The sequence below is a fragment of the Plectrocnemia conspersa genome, unplaced genomic scaffold, assembly GCF_051122295.1.
Source record: "Plectrocnemia conspersa isolate PC_06_02 unplaced genomic scaffold, ASM5112229v1 ptg000012l, whole genome shotgun sequence".
NCBI lineage: Eukaryota > Metazoa > Arthropoda > Insecta > Trichoptera > Polycentropodidae > Plectrocnemia > Plectrocnemia conspersa.
Window position 1 is genome coordinate 9,449,568 of NW_028277176.1, and position 20,257 is coordinate 9,469,824.

The following is a 20,257-nucleotide window of genomic DNA, read 5'->3' on the forward strand; positions in this document are numbered from 1 at the left end:
TTCTAAAAACGCAGTTAAATCATTCAATAGTGTTTACTTTTCAATATTAGGCATTTAAACAATTTCTACAACCAGGGCCAGTTGAGGACATAGTGGGGCCGCGGGAAAATATAATATGCAGGTCCGCCCAAAACAATGGTAGAAATAATGCATAAATATGATTTTAATAATAATTTAATCAAATATTTATTTTTTATTATTAGAAAACATACATTTCTTTTGCACTTTTGATTATATTTTTAATTTTATAAAATTAAATTAAAAACATGCATTTCTTACTTAAGTGCTCAATTACATCATCGATATTTTGCCAGCATGGCGACTTCTTCTACATTTCTTGCTGCTTACTTACCCTTAAATAGTTTTTAAGCAATTTTAATTTAGAAAAACTTCATTGAGTAGATATTACTAATACTATTTTTTAGCCTAATACTTAATGCTGTATATACATTGGGATATACATATTTTATATTATCTTTACGAAGTGCATGTAGCGCATATTTGTTGCGTAGTGCCATTGAATTCAATAGTTGAGACAGTTTGCGCAGCAGTTAGCTGAACGATTCCCCTAAATATGCGATGCCTGTGAAAAATAATATTAATAGCATGTGGGGGCCTATTTATTGTTTATTTATTATTTTTTATGGCAAAAACTTAGTGGCGCTGTGGTAACACTCACGTGACGGTGGCGGAGGGCAGCACATTCTTTTGGTGGACCTTCATGGGAAGACAATGGCGTTGGTTTTTCGTCCACCGTTCACTCCGTTTATATTTATATAACAAATGTGTAATTATTTTATAACTTTAATAAAATACTACTGCAGCAGCTCAATCTATTTGTATTGTCACTCGTCATCGTCGATCTACAAAAACACGTACACGTCAAAAAGATAAAAAAAATATTTAAATTGGAAATAGAAATAAAATATTGACAAAGACATGAAAATATTTAAAAAAATAATTTAAATGAGCATATAATGAAATATTTGTTCCATAAAACGAATTATTGCTGTATTACTATTGGACAGATTAGATTCGAGTGTGCAGTGGCAAGCGAGTATTAGTTAGAACAGTTGACACCTTATGAATAATCTGCAATGAATCATTTATTGAAGCAAATGTCCGAAGTAAAAATTAATTACCCTACATAAATGCACAAATAATTTGTTTTTTGAAACAAAGTATTTATATAAATGCACATATTTATCAAAATAATTCCCTGTTTAACAGCATTCTTTTTGAATTAATAATTGTGGAATAAAAATATAATTTTTTTAAGTAATGTTGCTGTTTTTTGCACAGGATCTAGTTACTTTATATAGAGAAAATCATGTTTGCTATTTGAAAATATTTATAGCAAGGAAGCAAATATATTTCTTAATGAACTCTAGCTTTAACAAAGTAGTTCATAAAATGCCTTTTATGAAAATTAAAATTTGTTATACTTTAAATAAATATAATTTAAAATAAAAAAAATAAAATTTATAATAAAATTTTTAAGATATCATAATTCTTATATTTCTTCAAAAGTTAGAAATAAGTCATTTTTCCTACTAATAATAACTTAGAAAATATTTGTGTTAAAAAAAATATTTTAGTGAGTAAAATAAATTATTTTTAAGCTTAGTGTTGTGGATATAAACTATATTAATCACAACAATACGTTTTAATATTTACTTATATGAAAGCGTACGGACACAATGTTTTGCGTTATGGCCAATGTGTCACAATTTAAAAGGTTAATGATGGGAGGATGTGTTGTGAACAGCGAAATATAAACATAACGATGTAATCCAGAAAATTTGATAAAAATGGCGATTTTAGAAAAAATAGACAAAGCCTTGGAATTCCTGAAAAATTCTGAAAATTCCAACAAGTAGGTTTATTTCTTATTTATATATATCATTGCACTAAAACGTCAAATAGTTTCAGTGGATTTATATAATATCTAAATATAGCTTTGCAATATATTACATAAACAATTTGTGTAGTAACATGGTGCAATTATGTTTGTGCAAATTGCCATATTTAATTGTAATAATGCAGTTGTATCTAATAAAAATATGGTATTTTTGACTAAAGCTATTAATGACCTTGAAAGCACAAAAGTATTTTATGATCCATTTCATTTTAGGATACATGAGCTACAAAGCTATGCAGGAGCTTTGGGACAATGTATGGGAATTTTAGGCGGGCATCCGTCTATGGTCAATCAGTACAATCCTTTATTACAGCAATCCATTCCGATTTTATTATCTCTATGCACCCACAACAGTGTAAGTAGTTTTTTACTGTACAAAATACATTTAAAAATGAGTATTTTTTAATAGAAAAATTTAATTTCAGGCCGAAATACGGTTGGTTGCAGATGAAGCACTAAACCGTATAGTCGTTGGCGGAGCACCATTCCACTCTTCTAAAGTTCACTTATTTTTCTATAAAAGTATTACGTCCGATAAACATCCTAGGTATATAATTATATATTTTTTTACAAATATTCTTATAAATTTATAAATTAATATTTTAATTGCTTTTGTAGATGGTTGAGGGCAGCTATTTCCAGAGTATTTTTAGGGAAGACATGGCTTCGTGCAAATATAGGCAAAGGAAGGATATTCGCTCAAAGCACTTTGATAAGATTAAAAGATATACTAGATAGAATTAGAGATCCACAGTTGATTGTCGAGAAAGGAGATACGCTCTTGATGGAATGCTTAGAATCTAACTTGCCGAGAATAGTGAAAGCTATATCTCCATTCGCGACAAAAGATGAAATGTTTGGTAAAAATATTTTTTATATGTGCATGGGATGGTCTCAAGACATCTTCTTGGTATTACTAAAAGTATTTGGCTGCACAGTATCATTTTACACTTCAATTTCATTATTCTCAATCAAAACTTTAAAGTTCAACTCGTATAAGATGTACTTATAAATGACACTTTAGTGCAAGGGTCATGAAAATAAATAATGCAAAGGAATTAAAATTCCATTTCAATTTCATTCATTTCTTTATATTTAATATCTAGCTAGTTGTTGACATTTATATGGTAGTAGTCAATATTTTTCATGTGATCATTTTGTTCTGGAAACATTAATGTATACTTTTACATGAAATATGTTTGAGCAATAAATTGTCTAATAAACATTTTTCCTCATTTAAAATGTTTTTTGTCTTCAATTTGGATTGAAGACAAAAAAACACTAATTCAAACTAATTATTATTTAGAGTTTGAATCGGTGGTTTCAACACGTGCAAGAGATTATTGATAATTAACTATGTCATATTTACTTTATTCACATTATGGAACCCTTTTTGAAATCTTTTAATAGGTCATGAAATTTTATAATATATTAATATGCTTTTTCAATAGTTTGTCTTATGAAATGAATGTATATAAAATGGTGGGACTGTTCAGTGTAACTATTTGCTCAATATGTTAAATAGGAAGTCTGAGACTTCATGTGTCATGTTAAGAATCGTAATACCCCTATTAGTTTTGTCACTTTTAATTCGGGTATCACTCCTTTGTTTCACTCCTCGTGAACCACTTAATCTCTCCATATTTTAGTGATTAATTTATTTTCAGGACTATTATGTAATTTAATCAAGCTCGTTGATTCGACCACTACACCTATTAGAAGAAACGCTGCTAATTGTATTGCAGATATTTGTCAATATCATAAAGAAAAATATATTTCACATGTTATAAACTTAGCTATTGGTATGTTTTAAAAAATATATGTTAGTTTATTCAAGTGTGCTATTTAATTACAATATGTGTAATGTTTAGGTGTGCTTCAAGAAAAAAACGTTCCTGAGAATGTAGTATTGGGGTGGTTTGGTACATTGAGAACGGTATTGACAATCAACCCTGTCAATACATTAAAACCTGATATTATATCGGTCGTAAAATTAATGACGGTATTTTAAAATCATGATTCATATACAAATATATTTTTATATACTAATCAATCAATTTTTCAGTTGTATCAAATATGCTTGTATTATATCGATTCAACCAAAAGCAACCATAACATATTAAACGCCGTTATGGAATGTTTAAGTGTAATTCTTAACGACGCAAGTTCGGCTTTGAAATTAGCTTTGCTGGATCCAAAGGGTCCTGTAGTACTACCGATTGTTAAGGAAAAACGTACTGTTAGAGGACATCATAGATCTTTAAGTATGTATAATGACGTATTAAATACTGTATATTTTTTTAATGCCATTATTTGCTTTTAGGTTCAGTTAGCATGGCACATTCTTTATTATCTACAGCTTCTTCGACAGCAAACTTATCTGAAGACATCTTGAATAGCGAGCACAGCGATAATGTATTTCATACCTCGTTTTATGGAAGTGTTTCACAAAGTCAAACACCATATAGAAGCATTGAAGATCTTAGTCTAAAGGTAATTATACATAAAAAATCTGTAAATGGAATTATTTAAAATTAACAGTATTACCGATAGTGTATGTTTTTATTAAATATTTTAAGGGTATACACACTCCTGACTCTCCATGCGAATCCATGGTAAGCGAATTCAACTCGGAAATAATGACTTCTGAGCAATTTTCCGTGTATGTTAAAGAAAAACTGAAGGAGAGTAACAAAGAAGATGAATCTGAAGAAGTGCAAAGCAATCATTTGCATACTGATGATGAACACAATCCAGAAATCAATAATAAAGTATTTTTTTAATATTTAATTATATAACACCATTTTAAATTATACTATTAAATACAATATCTTTGATTTTTAGTTAAACATCGGTTCTTTCAATGACGCTGATGTTCCTTTAAAATACTGTGGCCGTTTAATCGCTAGTCGATTTTTATTAACAGGATATTCTAGTAAATAAAACATGTTTTATAATATGCTTATATAACTTACTTTTTACTTTATTTTAAATAAATTTCAGATCGAATCATTCCTGATGGGATTTCAAGGGTTTCGATTAAAGCATCTGCTCTATCATGCATGATTCCGATAATAGAGTTATATCCTGAAATTATGACGTTATTCTTAAGCATTCAAATTGAACCAACTCTGCATAATCTGTCAGGTGTGTTATGCATTTATATTGACTTTTTAATATAGTAAAATAAATAACGCTTTATTTATAAACAGGTAATTCTGAAATGAGTTCAACATCACACAATGAGCAGTTGAACGATTTCGTTTTAGAGCGAAACATTTGCTATCAAGAGTCATTGACGGATTCATTTGGTCAAGAGTTGTTGAGCAAAAGTACAGATCTAATAAGTCAAGCTAGCGGCACAGGAAGTAATAAATCAGGAATGAGTCATCAAATATCAAATGTTGCTCAAAAGATTGAAAAGCTTAAATCGGTCGACAATGAAAATACGTCATCACTAGCTGGTGTACCCAGTAATCTTCTGGATAGCAAACAATCTATCGCTAACAATCAAATGGCCACTAGCGGTATGACCGATAGTATGAATCTCGCCATGACGACTAGCAATTTTACGATGGCCAGTCAGACTACTGCTTCGAATTATCCTGTATCAACAGAATTATTGACCACTAGTATAGATCCGCTTACGTCTAGCTTAGATTTAGAAATGATCTTCGATCACTTTGGTGAGTCTTCAATGAGCTTCGATGATCCTACAAAGCAAACCGAAATTGAACAGAAGAATATCAACAAATTCGACTTGGAGCAGATGTTTCAGGAGATGTTGGTGACTTCGGAGAATATAAACAAATCAATTGAATCAAAGCAAAAGAGTAGTGAAAGAGACTTGTCATCATTAGAACCAAACATTTGTGATATTAAACACCAGGACAATTTTGAATCACGCGTTATAGAATCTGAAACGACTAATCAACATATTGCTGATATATTTTTCTTATTGGAGAATCATCCAGATCCACAAATAAAAGGCTTGACGAGGATTTGTATAGGCGAATTTTTATATTCTGTGTGTGATACTACTTGTGGAGAATACAACAGGTGGAAACCATGGTCTAGTGTTCCTAAAACAATTGTTAAAAACATGACTATCGCTAATCTATTGGAGATTATATTAAAAGTAAATTATTTAATTTTATTATTAAGTACTCGATAAAGTAGATGATATTAAGTATCTATTTGTTTCACAGGGAGTTACAGACACGACACCTCAATGCGTTAATCATTCCATAACAGCACTAAAAAAATGCATAAACTCTTTCTCGAGTTGTAATTCAAGAAGTGTCGTGACAATCTTCAATAATTTACGTCACGTTGAAAATAATTCATATTGGCTATGCAAAGTCAATCTATGTAACTTTTATGCATCCATAGATTATCAAAGGTATATTTATAATATATTGTGTTGTATTGTTCTATAAATTTAACATTTTATTGTTCTTCAGATTGAATATACTAATAATAGATTGGCCGACTCGATCGTGGCAATTATTAGACTCATTGATCAAGTTATTAAATGATCATGATCAGAAAGTCCGACAGGCGTCTGTTAAAACTATTGCAAAGTATGTATGGCTCTTTTTCTCACTTTACTGTATATGTTCATTATTTTAACTACCATCATACCTGTTGAAATAAATAGCATAGTAATCCTCCAACTTATGTTATGTCAATGGGAGGAGCCCTTTATAGAGAATGCCTTAAATTTTACATAATCAAAAGCCAAGCGTTGGTGCATATGCAAATGGTCTTAAAAAATGGGGACAGCCGGCTAAGGACGAAAGCTTGCCGAATAGCGACCTGCTATGAGACCTTTAATAAAAGCTCGACAAGCTAAGGGCCAAGCCCCGGCGTCAGGTCCAAGGCTTAGGCTCTTGTCCAAAAAGTGTACTGCTTACTTTGATCAATGACTCACAGTCCTGGGGCACGGCTTAAAACTATTAATATGCCTGGCGGTGGAGATGGTTTTCAGAAACGTATGACTCACTGAAATTTGCAAAAAAAAGCAGTTTAAATATGTATCTAAGAAATGTTGGAATGCAGTTTAAATCTGGTTCCAAAAAAACGTCGTTATCTCATTGTACTGTAAATTATATGGCGACTAATGAATCTTTACATTATTAAATCTTAATAAAATTATTCCTTAGTTAGAATATTGCTAACTTTAGAAAGGGGCTCGATATAAAAAGTTTTCGAATCAATGCTAACAATCAACGTATATTGAAATTTGAAACACTTATTCCGAAACATGGACTATCAGAAAAAAACACATGATCGAACATATGCATCTTAATGGACTGTAGATTTTTTGTGTATTTTCTTGATTTATTGCGACAAAGACAAACGTTAAGCAATGATTCATAAAAATGACACATTCAAGTTGTTCTGGCTCTTTTTTTACACAAAATGTTCCAATGGCCCTGTAAAATTGACAATGGAGTTTTGGTGGAGTACAAGACCGGCTCTTTTTTATTTTACAAAGATACACAGTCTGAGACGGAAAAACCGATCCCAGAATTTGCACAATTTTAATTTCATTGTGTTTTTTGGAAAATGAAATATCTCTACATGAGTTGTAATTTCACATTTTGTGATAAAAATAATATTAACGTCTGTTTTTATTAAATTTTAACTTTGAGCACGAGGTCCTACGCGAGTGAATCGGTTGCGTAAGCTCAAAGCCGGCCCTGACTGTTTAATAAGAAAAAGTCCTTGAATTAAAACTATTGTATTTAAATTTAAGTATATTTTATTTTATTTAAACAATATTTATGAAATACAAATGTAGCGATTAGTCTAAAATTGATGCATTTAAATTGACCGAACTGTCGAGAACCAATTAGATCACTTTGGTATTACTGTACATAAAAGTATCACTCTTATCTTTAATATGTAAGTTCAGGGGATTACTGTACTTAAAAAAAGTATCACTCTTATCTTAAATATCTATGAAGAGCTTAAATATTGTTGTATTTGTTAAAATTAGGCTGTATTTTACTATAGAGAGATCTACTGTCAATATAAAATTCAATTTTACTATTATTTTTATAACTTTACGAGTTAACATGGATCAGTTTCTTATATTAATAATATTATATTTACAGGTTGGTGCCATACTTTCATTCGCCGCTAAACTACGACACAAATTCATCTTTGATTCACATAGCCATGAATCAAAACGAATCGATGCTTTTTAATACTTCAAAAAGGAAAATTAAGCTACTCTCGGACTATAAAAATTCACAAGTTTTCCCCGTGTTGCCTAATTCTCTAAAGGACTTAAACAGTGATTCGGACAATCGTCATTTCAGCGAAAACGATTTGTTATATAGCAATTTAAAGTGTATTGTTGGCAAAATAACTGACAACTTGTTGCTCTCTCAATGCAAATATGTTATGGTATTACATTTTATGGAAGATAGATTTTTATCATTATATGTTTTTATGTTTTTTTTTTAATGGATATGTTACAGCAAGGATGTCTAGAAACTTTGCTAAGCTTATCATTGAAGTATCCTCCTACGAAGTATAGAGATGCTTACTGCGGTATGGGTCTATTGGAGATATGCTTGCAATTTTTGGAATATAGGACGTTATCGGTTTCATGCTGCGAAACTCTTCTAGCATTTTTGACTCAAATTTATATAGGTAAGTCATTCTATCGTTTTATTATTTTATTACTATGATATTAATTTAATATTATTATAGTTGAAGCATGGACTGCTATCTCTCAAAAACATATGCATAGACTCTCTGTCAGCTCTTTGAATATTAATATTTTAAAAGATCAGCAAAAGATATGGAGTCAATTTGAAGTATCTTCGTTTTCATCTAAAGCTGAACAACTTTTGAAGACGACTCTGAAATTGTTAAACATTCTCATTCACATCATTCTCGATGTGACGCCCACGTATATTCAGCAAAGGACTTCAGGCATCATGCCACCTAGCCCCTTGAGAAAAAGAACAGGTATAATTATCATAAATTTATTATAACAAAATATTATTAATTTTATATTATATTTTTAGATGAAGCTGCTAATAAAGTCTTCTCTACATCAAATTCCACCGATTTACCAGCAGATGATAAATCAAAAAAGAAAAGTTACAGCACAATTTCCGGACACTTTATACCTATTGGCTATTTTATAAACGACGTTGTTCTTATGAAGCTATATGCAAATTTAAAATCTGCATATATAAGTCATAAAGTAAGATGCCACTAAATATTATTAGTATTACATATATGAATTTTAAAATATGTTTTAGGTCAGTATAGATGCGCAATCGAGCGTATTTTTTAAATTCCTCTCAACAACTTTAGAAAGCTTATCCATGCAACTAGAAATAATGTCTGAGAAAGAAGCTGGGAAAGTATCAGAAGAGATATTGTACTACTTGAAATGTTTACTGCCACATAAACCCGATGGGACTGTAGCGTGTGTGACACAATTAGTAAAATGCCTTTTTTCAGTCAACATGACTGCTCAGAGAAACAATTTACAAACATTCCTCAATGACTCGAGCGTTTTTAAAAAAGAGGCTTTGACTAAACCGTCATTTTATGATGATATATTAACACGAAACTGCGAAAGCTTGAGTTTTGAGTCAATCATGAATTTTAATGAGAAAATGTTCTGTCAGCTAAGCGACAGTAGCGATAATTGTACCAATCTTAGAATCGCCGAAGGATTCGGAAAGAACTCTCATTTACAATTTGAACGAGATTGCTATTTGAGTATAAAGAACTTCACAAAATCGAAGACCGATAAAGAATGGACGATGCATAAACAAGATTTTGCTAAATATATAAAATTGCTTGAACCAATCGTGGTTCAAGCACTTAAAGTAATTAACACCACTTGGTTTATATTTTAAAAAATATATTTTAATGTTTTGTATAACTACTTTAGGGGTACACCATACAAGATAATATATTGATGCAGTGTAAAGTTTTAGAACTGATGAATCAACTGCTCGCTTTACGCATCAACTATTGCTTCCTAAACAGAGATAGAGTTTTTGTTGAGTATGTCCTTAAACAATTAGAATTCATAGAACACAACGAGATCTTGTAAGTAAAATATATTTCTATATATTTTTTTTATAAATTGATTTATTTTTTGACGAAAATTGTTGTAGTGTAACAATGAATATTTCGCACAAAACTCAAATCTGAATGCTTTCTCGTACTTGACTAGATTTTTTATTCACTTACCTTTGAAGAGAGTAGTTGGGTTTAGACCAACTATCTTTCGAAGCTGTTTGCACCCCCTCGAGCAGTCTAACCAGCCTGTCTTACCTCTCAATGAATTAATGGATAAAAAACTTTTGAGCTAAGCAAGTCTCGTAGTCACCCCCGGGTCTTTGGAGCATATTTAAATCGCCTTGAGCACAAGTGAGACGTTGCTAAGTTTCGACTTTTATTTTTATCATTTATGTTAGGTAAGGACGTTGAGGAATCCGCCCTATTTTAGTGCATATACAAACGAAATTCAACCTTTTACCTAATTTATGTACTTGGCAAACTTTTATTCATGATTGTTTAAATAGATACTTCATTATCATATAATTAGAAATAAACTAATAAATATATATTTTTTTACAGGGATTGCGAAGAACTTGTGCGCAGTATCTTCACATTTCTTATACATCTCTCATCAGCCGAACATCACACAAAGCAACTAATGGACATTCCTAAAGTATAATTTTCTTATTTTACTCAAATCATGTCTATGATATCTTAATTAATAATTTTGTATTTTATAGCTGATACAATTGTGCGACGGTTTGATGGCTGGCGAAATTTATAACGAATGCATTCAATCGCTCCATCCTTTGGTCTATAAAGTGTTTGTGATGTATCAACAGATTCCAGGTCAAAATCGATTGCAGATTCAAGAAGCACAAGTCACGAAAGAAGTACTATTTTCAATGCTACAAAAAATGATGCGCGATACCAGAGTGATTATTTCCTTCATATGTTATTTTTATTACCAAATTCAGATTTATTATTTGCTATAAATATATTTTTAGATTGTAAAATTGATATCTTCAGTGCTAATATTTTCTGAAGAACATCCAGAAAGTCATTACAGATGGTCTCAATTAGTTTGCGATACATTGTTTCAATTGTTGAAGCATAAAAGTATTGACATCAATAGTACCGAATCATATGTGCATCTAGATAAATTGCTCGATTGTATTCACAGAGAAGTGTTATTCGATCAGTCCAAGATTGAAGTGATCATGAAAATTATATTTGATAATCCACCAGATCAGGTTTGTCATATTAAGTCACTATCTCATTGACTTTGAAATAAAATACAAATTTATTTGTAGGAAAATATGCCTTTGGAAGTGAAAGAACGTTGGCTAGCCACAATATTGTTATTTCTACGAAAGATTATTTTCAATTTGGCGGAAAATGAAATATTGCTTTCGTTGAATTACCTGAAAACATCTTGCATCTCTCCTGCTTCTATATTCTTCAATTCGCAGAACAGCATAGATCCACTCAATGTGCAAACTGTAAATGAAAACTGTGCGAATCTATCGCCCGATGTGATATTCGTCCGTTTCTTGTTCCGATTGCTGTCGTATGCTTTACTGGAACTGGAATTTTACGATAAAAATGAACTGATAGAACCAGATAGCAAAAATGTAGTTCGCAATTTATCGTATTGGTTGAAACTAACTACTAGTATAATTTATCAAGTGAAAAATATATTATACTTAAAAGGTATGTATGTTGTTTTTACATATGTGACATCTAGAATTTTAGACGTCGCGTATGTATGCAGTGACCCAAAAAAGCGTTGTACTTTTACTTTTTTTGACACTTAATCAATGGGTCAGGTAGTCCTACCCCTCATATTTGCTGATGGTAATCCAGGGGACAATGGGCTCTGTAGTATCTAACTGCAAAACTTGTGCTGCCATATATAGAATGAATGTTTGTACCATATAAAAAAAATATTTTTACTTAATTTATTCCCTTGAATTTTTCTTAAAACGTATTTTTTTACACGCATGAAGATCGTAAAATGACACCCTAATTATTATTTTCACCCTGACAAAGTTATAGGTTATATAATAAATTTAATTTCACCCACATCAGTAGTTATAACCCACTGACTTTTTAAGCAAGATGCTAATACATTTTTTTGTAAATATTTTTTTCGCGTAAAAATAAAACATTTAAGATGTAAATTACTTAGGCTTCAATTTTCATTTTACGTGACTTACTGATTGAAAATTATTGATAATCTTTTGACTTTGAGTTGCCTGAAATTCTCGCAAGACTGACCACAGTTATGTTATAGGCAACGAAAAAACGACCCTTTGGTTAAGTGTTACTACTGATTAGAGTCTCCAATTACTCGAACCATCAACTACTCGAGTATCGAATATTAAAATTTTAAAATACTCGAGTACTCGAGTACTTTCGAGTATTTACCAAATGTACCAAAATAGCTAATATTCAAATTCGTGTACATATAAATAAATAAATAAAATACTTAGTATGTTAATTTTTACAATTATTTTAACTTCACGAACATACTTTTTAAAAACAATAATGCAAAAGTGTCTCGAATTTAATATTACTGCTAACCTTTGGTTTTATTATTCCCGTTATGGAAAAAACCCTTTCCGTTGCTGTTGATGTTGGTCTTATTGTCATTAACGCGTTGGATAAGGCTTCTAATTTATATCTGTTCGCTTTTTATAGATATAAAATTTTTTGAACTCTCTTTTTATGTTCTCTTCTTTCATTCCCTTCTCTGCTTTTCTCTTATTTCCTTCTACTATTGACAAAATAGCATTTTGTAATTCTTCTTGAATAGATTTTTTTTCTTAACAATATACAATATTCTACTCCTACTGATTAATGCGAAGAATTTAAATCTATATCCTTCGAAAATGTATTTGGGTGAATCCCTTTCACTCTAGAGCTAAACGGTTCGCAAAGAACTGACTTTACTTTAAATGCCTTTAAAACACACAATTGTTTTGATTTATATTTTAAGCTGAAGGATCAGTATAAACAATTTACAACACTTTACGCTACAACTGTATAGTCATAAAACCTAAAAATTTTTTTTGTTGATATTTCATATTGTTCATTGCCATAAATTAGATAAGTCGGGACTGTCGAACAGAAAACACAAAAGAAATTTCTCCGTCGTACCCACTAACATAGCCGACGACCGGAACTATGCAACTATGGAACTATGAAAAAATTATACCTGATAGTAATCGCTCTAACTCGGGACTTCGGGCATAAACGCCAAATAAAAGCAAGACGTTAACCTTTACCGGACCGAGTTAAAGTTATTTTTGTTTCTGAAATATTTCAAAAATTTTTAATTTCGAGTATTAATCGAGTAATTTTCAAAATACTCGATTATCAAGTACTTGAAAAATAGACAAAAATACTCGAGTATCGAGTACTCGATTACTCGAATTGGAGACTCTACTACTGATATTTCATGAATCTGTAGTTAAAAAAGTACTATAAAATACATGAAAGATATCTATTTTAAACGTATTTTAGATTTTTTTGGTCTGCTGCGCTTCTACACCACTTTAAAATTTTGCTTTATATAATGTTTTATACTTTTAGAAGGATGTCGGTTTCCTCTGCTTGCCAAAACGGCTCAAGTCGTATTACAGAACGAACAGAGTGGCTTGAATACTGGACTATACAGTCCTGATGAAAATATTCCATTGAAGAGATTAGCTGCTGTTTGTTCTAAAATATTATGGAGGCAGCCGATTTTAGCTGTCCACTGGTGTCATTTGCTGGTCAGATTGAAATTTATGGAACAGAAAAATTGGGGCTCGCTATTAGGATTTTTGCATAATTCTTCCATATCAATTGAAGCTAGTCAAAAAAATATACACAATGATATATTGCAAATTGGGTGTTTTTTGACCCTTTGCGAATATTTTGTAAGATTTTTTATAATCATTGCTTTCATACTTTTACATCTAATTAATCCAATTTTTTTATATGATCCAGGTGGATAACGGTTTAGACGAAGTTATAAATCTGACTTGGCTTTTGGTGAACAGAATTCACTATTTAATTCAATATTACAATGAGAGTATTGTTAAAAACTTTGTGGCTAAGATAAATGCAAGTGCGAGTGCTTCTGGACTGTTACTTCAAGCTATTTCAGCAAGATGTCAACCTTATTTAAAGGTTTGTTCTTTGTATTGTAGTTAATTTGTTAAGTGTTTGCAAACACGGAAACTGAGTTTATGGTCGATTGATTGAATATAATCGGAAAAGATAATTAGAGAAAGACGTATATTGATTAAAGGATTATAAAAAGCAACTGTGAAACAATTATGTGTGAATATATAAGTTCATTGCTCTTATTCTTAACAAAAGTAATTTGTATTATGTTTTTTAGGGATCGTATGGTATTAATGTATATAGAATACTATCGATATGTCACATTAGTCAATCCGGATCTCTTCTGTTCTGTATTTGTCGTTTTGTTGGACGTCTACCACTATCGAATGCTTTTTATTTCGTGAAATTAGCAATCAAACAATGCAGATATCTAGCTTCACTGTCGATAGAAGAAGCCAATATTCAAATTACTTTAGATGATATTCAAATGGCTATGGAAATGCTTCATAATGATAGAGTCGATAAACGGTATGTCTCAATTCTTATATATAAATTAAATAGTAGAAGCTTTATTTATGCGTCTGTATGTTTTAGATATCCTGAACTCATCAATGAAATCAATAATCTTGCTTCTTCACTGTACAATCTGTCTCCATTAGACATGCCACTGGACCGTCCAATAAACCCTCAAAATATTAAAACAACTTCGTTAGATTCAGAATGGTTTTTGAATCAAATTAAAAATAGGTATATTAATTAATTATTAAAATCATATTACTTAAATATAAAATTATTTTATTTTTATTTTTAGGTGCTATAAATGCATAAATAATACAGTAACGTACGGAAAGAATGCAAGTTTGGCTAAAACGTTGGTGTCGTTTAATGTAGATGATCTTAATACGATATTCGGTATGAGCGAATTTGATACAGATATTGTTAAGCAAACGTTAAAATTAGGAACTGAAATATACATAAATGAGTTGACCAATAAAGTAACCGAACAAGAGTGCGTCAAAACTGATAGAAGAAGAGTGCTAATCGAGCAGCAAATCACCGAAAACGAAGGGTTTCTGAATGTTAAGGATAGTTTTATGGAATCGAACATATTCAACATCACTGGCATTCCAAAGTTCAAAAAAATCAAGGGTCAATCTCAGTTTTTCGTATCCGTCGATCATTCCACTAATAACAGCAATACAGAAACGAAGAAGCTAGAGTCGCTCAAAGTCGACGAAAAGTCAGATTTTGCACTGCCTGAATTCAAACCCTTGCTTGCGGTATCTTTAAAGTATTTCCAAAAAATGTTAATATCGGTAAATTCACTGTTTCCGAAGAACATCAGACCTTTGAGTCAGTTCGAAATGGTCACTCTGACGGACTATCAAACAATGGACAAATACACTAAAAGGTGCTATATAGTCTTTAGAGATAGATACTTCCATGATTTGATGCTGAGCGTTCAAGATTTGGTGACTGAGTATTTGAGCTGCGTGAAACTCGTTGAAAAGCATTCCAAAAACATGGATTCGGACAACATCGATAAAATAATGGATTTGTTCATGTCGAAGAGTCTCTCTCATAACATTATGCTCTTTTCAATTATATCTCTACAATACACATCTTATTTAATCAAACAAAGCAATGATTCGTGGCATATTTCACAAGATAGTACTTACAAGAATGATTTGAATAATTTGGATCATGTTATTGATTTGTGTGTCAAAAATTCTTCGTTAGCATTAAATCTGAGATCCATATGGACTGAGCTGAATGCGGATGAAAATAATTTGCGAATATTTTCAGCCGTTAATTGTCTATACAACTATGTAACATATGTTACTAAAGTAAGCAGTTTAACTTATATTCTTATATACATACTTTAATATTAACTCGTATTAAATATTTTTAAGGATACGCTACCCTTGAAATTTAACTCGTTCGTTTCTTCAAATGAAACCGCGGAAGAGTCTAAAGAGATTGCCATAACGTGCGATAAACTACTCACCATCGTTCAATATTGGCAGGATAACTGTTGCCATCTTATGGAAAGGCAAAATTTCATTTCACAGAGTGTGAAAATGTCCATAGAAAATTTATTGATATCACTGTGCAGGTGTATATTTATTTCATTATTTATTAATATTAATTAAACATAATGTAAAAATAATGTGTGCTATATTTTATAGATGTAAATTTTCATGGTCATTTTCTCTACTGCCTACTTGCGCTTGGGAAGGTCTACAATTGTTCGAGGACGTCAAAAATATGACCATGAATGAGTTGGACGAGCCAAAGATTATTAATGAAAGGAAATTAAAATCTGACTTTCCAATTCCTATTGATATTTTACAAGATATGGACATATTAGAACAATTTCTCTTTAGGTAATATTTTATTAACTTAAATTTATACTAATATAAAATAAAATATGAATAATATTAGTAAAAAATTTACCACTTATTTTTCTTGTATGAAATTTATGCTGTGTGCAATAATCACTAAACTGAATTTAATTTTGGCTTCCATTTGGCTTGTAAAAATAGTCAGAAAACCTCACTTGACTATATTTAACGACACCTTGTTAACAATTTATAAGATAATCGATTTATATTCTGATTGTAGAGTTAATTTAATCGGCTGGACTTCAAAAAAAGGCTTTGAAGAAATATGGGTTAGTTTCTTAGGAGCATTACAAGGTAACGGAACTCATTGGGCGATAAGAGGAATGATGCAACTGATACTGTTAGCCAACTGTAACTATTGTTCTAGAGGCGATACTTTGGCGAATACACGGTAATTGATTTAGTTAACATTTTTAACACTCAACAATTCATGTCTATGTAAAATTTCAGAATTAAAAAACTGAAAGAGATTAGCTTGAGCTGTAATTTCTATGATATTTTATTCTATAATAAAAACTTAGAGACAGTGCCTTATAAAAACTGCGGCCGTTATTTTTATTCACAAGTGAGCATCGACTATTTAAAATATATAGCAGGTATATAATAAAAATATTTAATTAATATAGTCAAGTCTTAAGTATAAATATGAATAAATGTTGATAGGATTGAATGAATATCCCGATGTCAAAATACAAAATGCTCTCGGTCAATCAAGGAAAATGCTACAATCGAGGGGTATTGATATAAATAGTTGTGTTCAACTTCTCATGGATTTCACTTCTCAAGTATTTTCTCAGGTTTGTTGATGATAGATGGATTCTATTGTAATTTTACAGAGTAATATAATGTATACATATTTGTAGTCTGATTGGGGCTTAGGCGCTCGGAATACGCTACTATGTTGTATTATCAACATGAGTGACACATTCACCACTAAAATGCAGTGGCAATGGTTAGCCCAACAGTTATCGTCGATGTCTTTATCAACGGATTCGTCTGATATATTGACCCAGCAGTATATCACCATCGGTTTGGCTAAAGTACATTGTGTTTTGGGATCGGTACGTTTTTTTTAGTCAGATTATTAAGTGGTGGGTGTGTAGGAGTAGTGTGCTAATTAAAATACGTATGATTTCAGGACATTCCCGATGTAAACCAGTTAACTGCTTGTTTATCATCATCTTTTGCTCCGATACGCATAGCAGCTATTCATGCAGCTATAATGCACTTATCTTTAAATGAAGCTCTAATGTTGGGAATGGAGCCGACAATGAAAATTGCACAAGAACAGTTCAACTCTATGTTGGACATTAACTTATTGTCGGTGATACGACCACATTTGGTACCAAATGCAGTGTAATTATTTTTATATAATCTATAAACTATGTAGTGTAAATATTTTAAACGTATAATATTTATAAATTATTATTTTTAGTGTGTCCCTATATGAACAATCACTATGTTGGACGGCTCTGTTTGCTCTTATACACTATGGAAATAAGGAACTGTTAAAAATAGCCATTGATTTCTTCTTCTCTAATCCGAACCATTTTTGTTCTGATATGATATTAAGAGTAAACGAATATCAATTATATTTTGCAAGTATATTTTTTCAATAATAATAACATGTGTATATTTTAGGGAATCTGTCGAGCATCTCTAGCAAAAGAAGGCACATTAGAGAATGAAATAAAGTGTATGATATACAAAGCTTTGGATATGAATCCCGAAGTTTGTCACCGGCTTTTGCCATTGTTGCTAACTCAGATATATACAAGTGGTGATATTCAAACTCCGGAGAGTTCTTTAGAGCCAGAACAATTATTGATACACCTTCAAACTTTCGCCACTTTGCAAAAATCGGCAACATTGTCGCCTCTCAGTCATGCAAAGGATATATCAAACGCTTTAGTATACTATTTGAAGGACTTTTTACCGCCGGCTGCAATTTTGAATAAAGTTGTTCAAGAATTCATCGATTGTTGTAGATGGTCGGATAGTTTTAATTTAGATAAAAATGTAGCAATCACCAAAGCTAATTGTGGATTAAACCTTGCACCGTTTTATGTGGAGTTGTTCGGGAATGTTGTGTTTGAGGTATGTATTAAGTGAATTAGACGACTCAGATATTTACATTCTTGCCTCACTTTTTAATTGTTTAATGAAAGGTGTTCGAAGCAGCGATAACTCAAGATCAATTGGCGATATTCAACGGATGGCTGTTCGAGGGTCTCGGCCACTTCATCGAGGCTAAATTCTCACCAAATCTCATACCCTTCTGTCTTATAGTGCTCATATCTTCGGCGAGCTCGAATAAGATAATCAGGCAATTAGCGCCAATTATATGTTTCTCTTTGAAAGTTGGATATATTACCGACAACATGGTGATATGGTCTATGAATATGGATGACCAGCAACAAAGCACGTCTGTGATTCCGAAGAAACTGTACGGCAAATCAGAAATTAACAAGATGAGTTTCGAGGATATGAGACTGTTGTGCTTGGCGGCTTTACATTCGAACTTCACCAAGTTTCAGTTGGAAAAGTTAAAAAGCGTTTGCGTAGGAAAAGCATCGCTTAACGATTTACGCTTATCATTGGAGATGTAGTCATTTCGTTTTGTATATCTTTATATGAATTGCATATATAAGAAGCGATAATACTTTAATGTTTTTTTGTTATTTATATTAATATAGAATGATTATACTTGAAATCTACTTTATTAAAACTCTTAGAAATGTGTGTTTATTAATTGTTATAATATTGAGATAATTTTTGTAAAAATTATATCAAATTAATATTTTATTTAAAATACATAGTTCTTTGTGGTGAATCATTTTGAATATATTTAGAAATTATATATTTATTTTTATCAAAAGATCTGAACACTATCTGCCCATATCTTTTTCTTTTAAGTTTCGTACGTGCAAAATAATTATTTTTATCCTTTATAATTTATGTTAGTCAAATAGATTATAAATAAAACTTTTGAAATTATTTAAAATATATGTATATTATTATATATATATAATATTAAAATAAACAACTTTCACAAATTGTTGTAATTTATTTATTGCTTCATAAATCAGTAAACTCTTTTATAATCATCACAACAATTGAAAAATCCTTCATATATCATAATCATTACCACACAACATACAAAGGGCGTCAAAAACATTTTTAAATAGTTTTTCGTGAATATTAAATTTCGTTGCGTACTTGGCTGTTTTAAGAGTATAAGTTCGTTTTTTGTATATTTCGCAAAGTCAACCAACGAATCCAAATATTTATGTTTTAATTTTTCAATAGACGCCACTTTGTCTTCTGTACTTTCTTCGGGAGGGTCAATATAATGTTCATGTATGTCAATGGGCTCAACTTTTACATGTTTCTGATGTCCTTCTGATAACTTTTCCATCGCGTAAGCTGTTTCAGAAAACATGTTAAATAAAATTTATAATAAAATATCAAGGACGTTTTATTTTCAGAAAAAAATGTGACTTGCAAATAAAACAACACTGGAATAAAAGAATTGTCATAAAAAACATTTGAGTGCCACAACTATGTTTATATTTTTGAAAATATTTATAAAATGCATACAATTAAACTTCATAATTATGTTAAATGGGAACAGTTTTAAGAAAAAATATTCTTAAATTCAAAACAAAATAATTTTATCCTGTGCCAACTTCGACAATACTAGCAAAACGTAACACAGTTCTTACCTCTAGTTAAATTTTAAATTGCTAAGGTAGTACAGGTTGATCCA

The 20,257-nt window shown here is 30.9% G+C and overlaps 1 protein-coding gene across 1 annotated transcript; it reads left to right on the forward strand.

Annotated features, from left to right (window-relative positions):
- The first annotated feature begins 1,726 nt into the window (after nucleotides 1–1,726).
- On the forward strand, nucleotides 1,727–19,346 carry htt (huntingtin). The gene is made up of 39 exons (XM_088199554.1): nucleotides 1,727–1,876; nucleotides 2,135–2,276; nucleotides 2,347–2,468; nucleotides 2,540–2,781; nucleotides 3,589–3,723; nucleotides 3,793–3,923; nucleotides 3,987–4,185; nucleotides 4,245–4,414; nucleotides 4,501–4,692; nucleotides 4,766–4,856; nucleotides 4,925–5,068; nucleotides 5,134–6,059; nucleotides 6,130–6,323; nucleotides 6,385–6,504; nucleotides 8,044–8,338; nucleotides 8,413–8,587; nucleotides 8,648–8,908; nucleotides 8,968–9,149; nucleotides 9,208–9,786; nucleotides 9,852–10,012; nucleotides 10,547–10,640; nucleotides 10,708–10,902; nucleotides 10,975–11,220; nucleotides 11,281–11,680; nucleotides 13,565–13,893; nucleotides 13,964–14,146; nucleotides 14,361–14,611; nucleotides 14,678–14,830; nucleotides 14,895–15,930; nucleotides 15,997–16,199; nucleotides 16,273–16,470; nucleotides 16,709–16,879; nucleotides 16,939–17,084; nucleotides 17,152–17,285; nucleotides 17,352–17,549; nucleotides 17,627–17,844; nucleotides 17,924–18,062; nucleotides 18,130–18,585; nucleotides 18,657–19,346. Exons 1-39 carry the CDS (start codon nucleotides 1,812–1,814, stop codon nucleotides 19,095–19,097), a joined length of 9,717 nt encoding a protein of 3,238 aa, XP_088055680.1. The 5' UTR covers nucleotides 1,727–1,811; the 3' UTR covers nucleotides 19,098–19,346.
- Nucleotides 19,347–20,257: the final 911 nt, after the last annotated feature.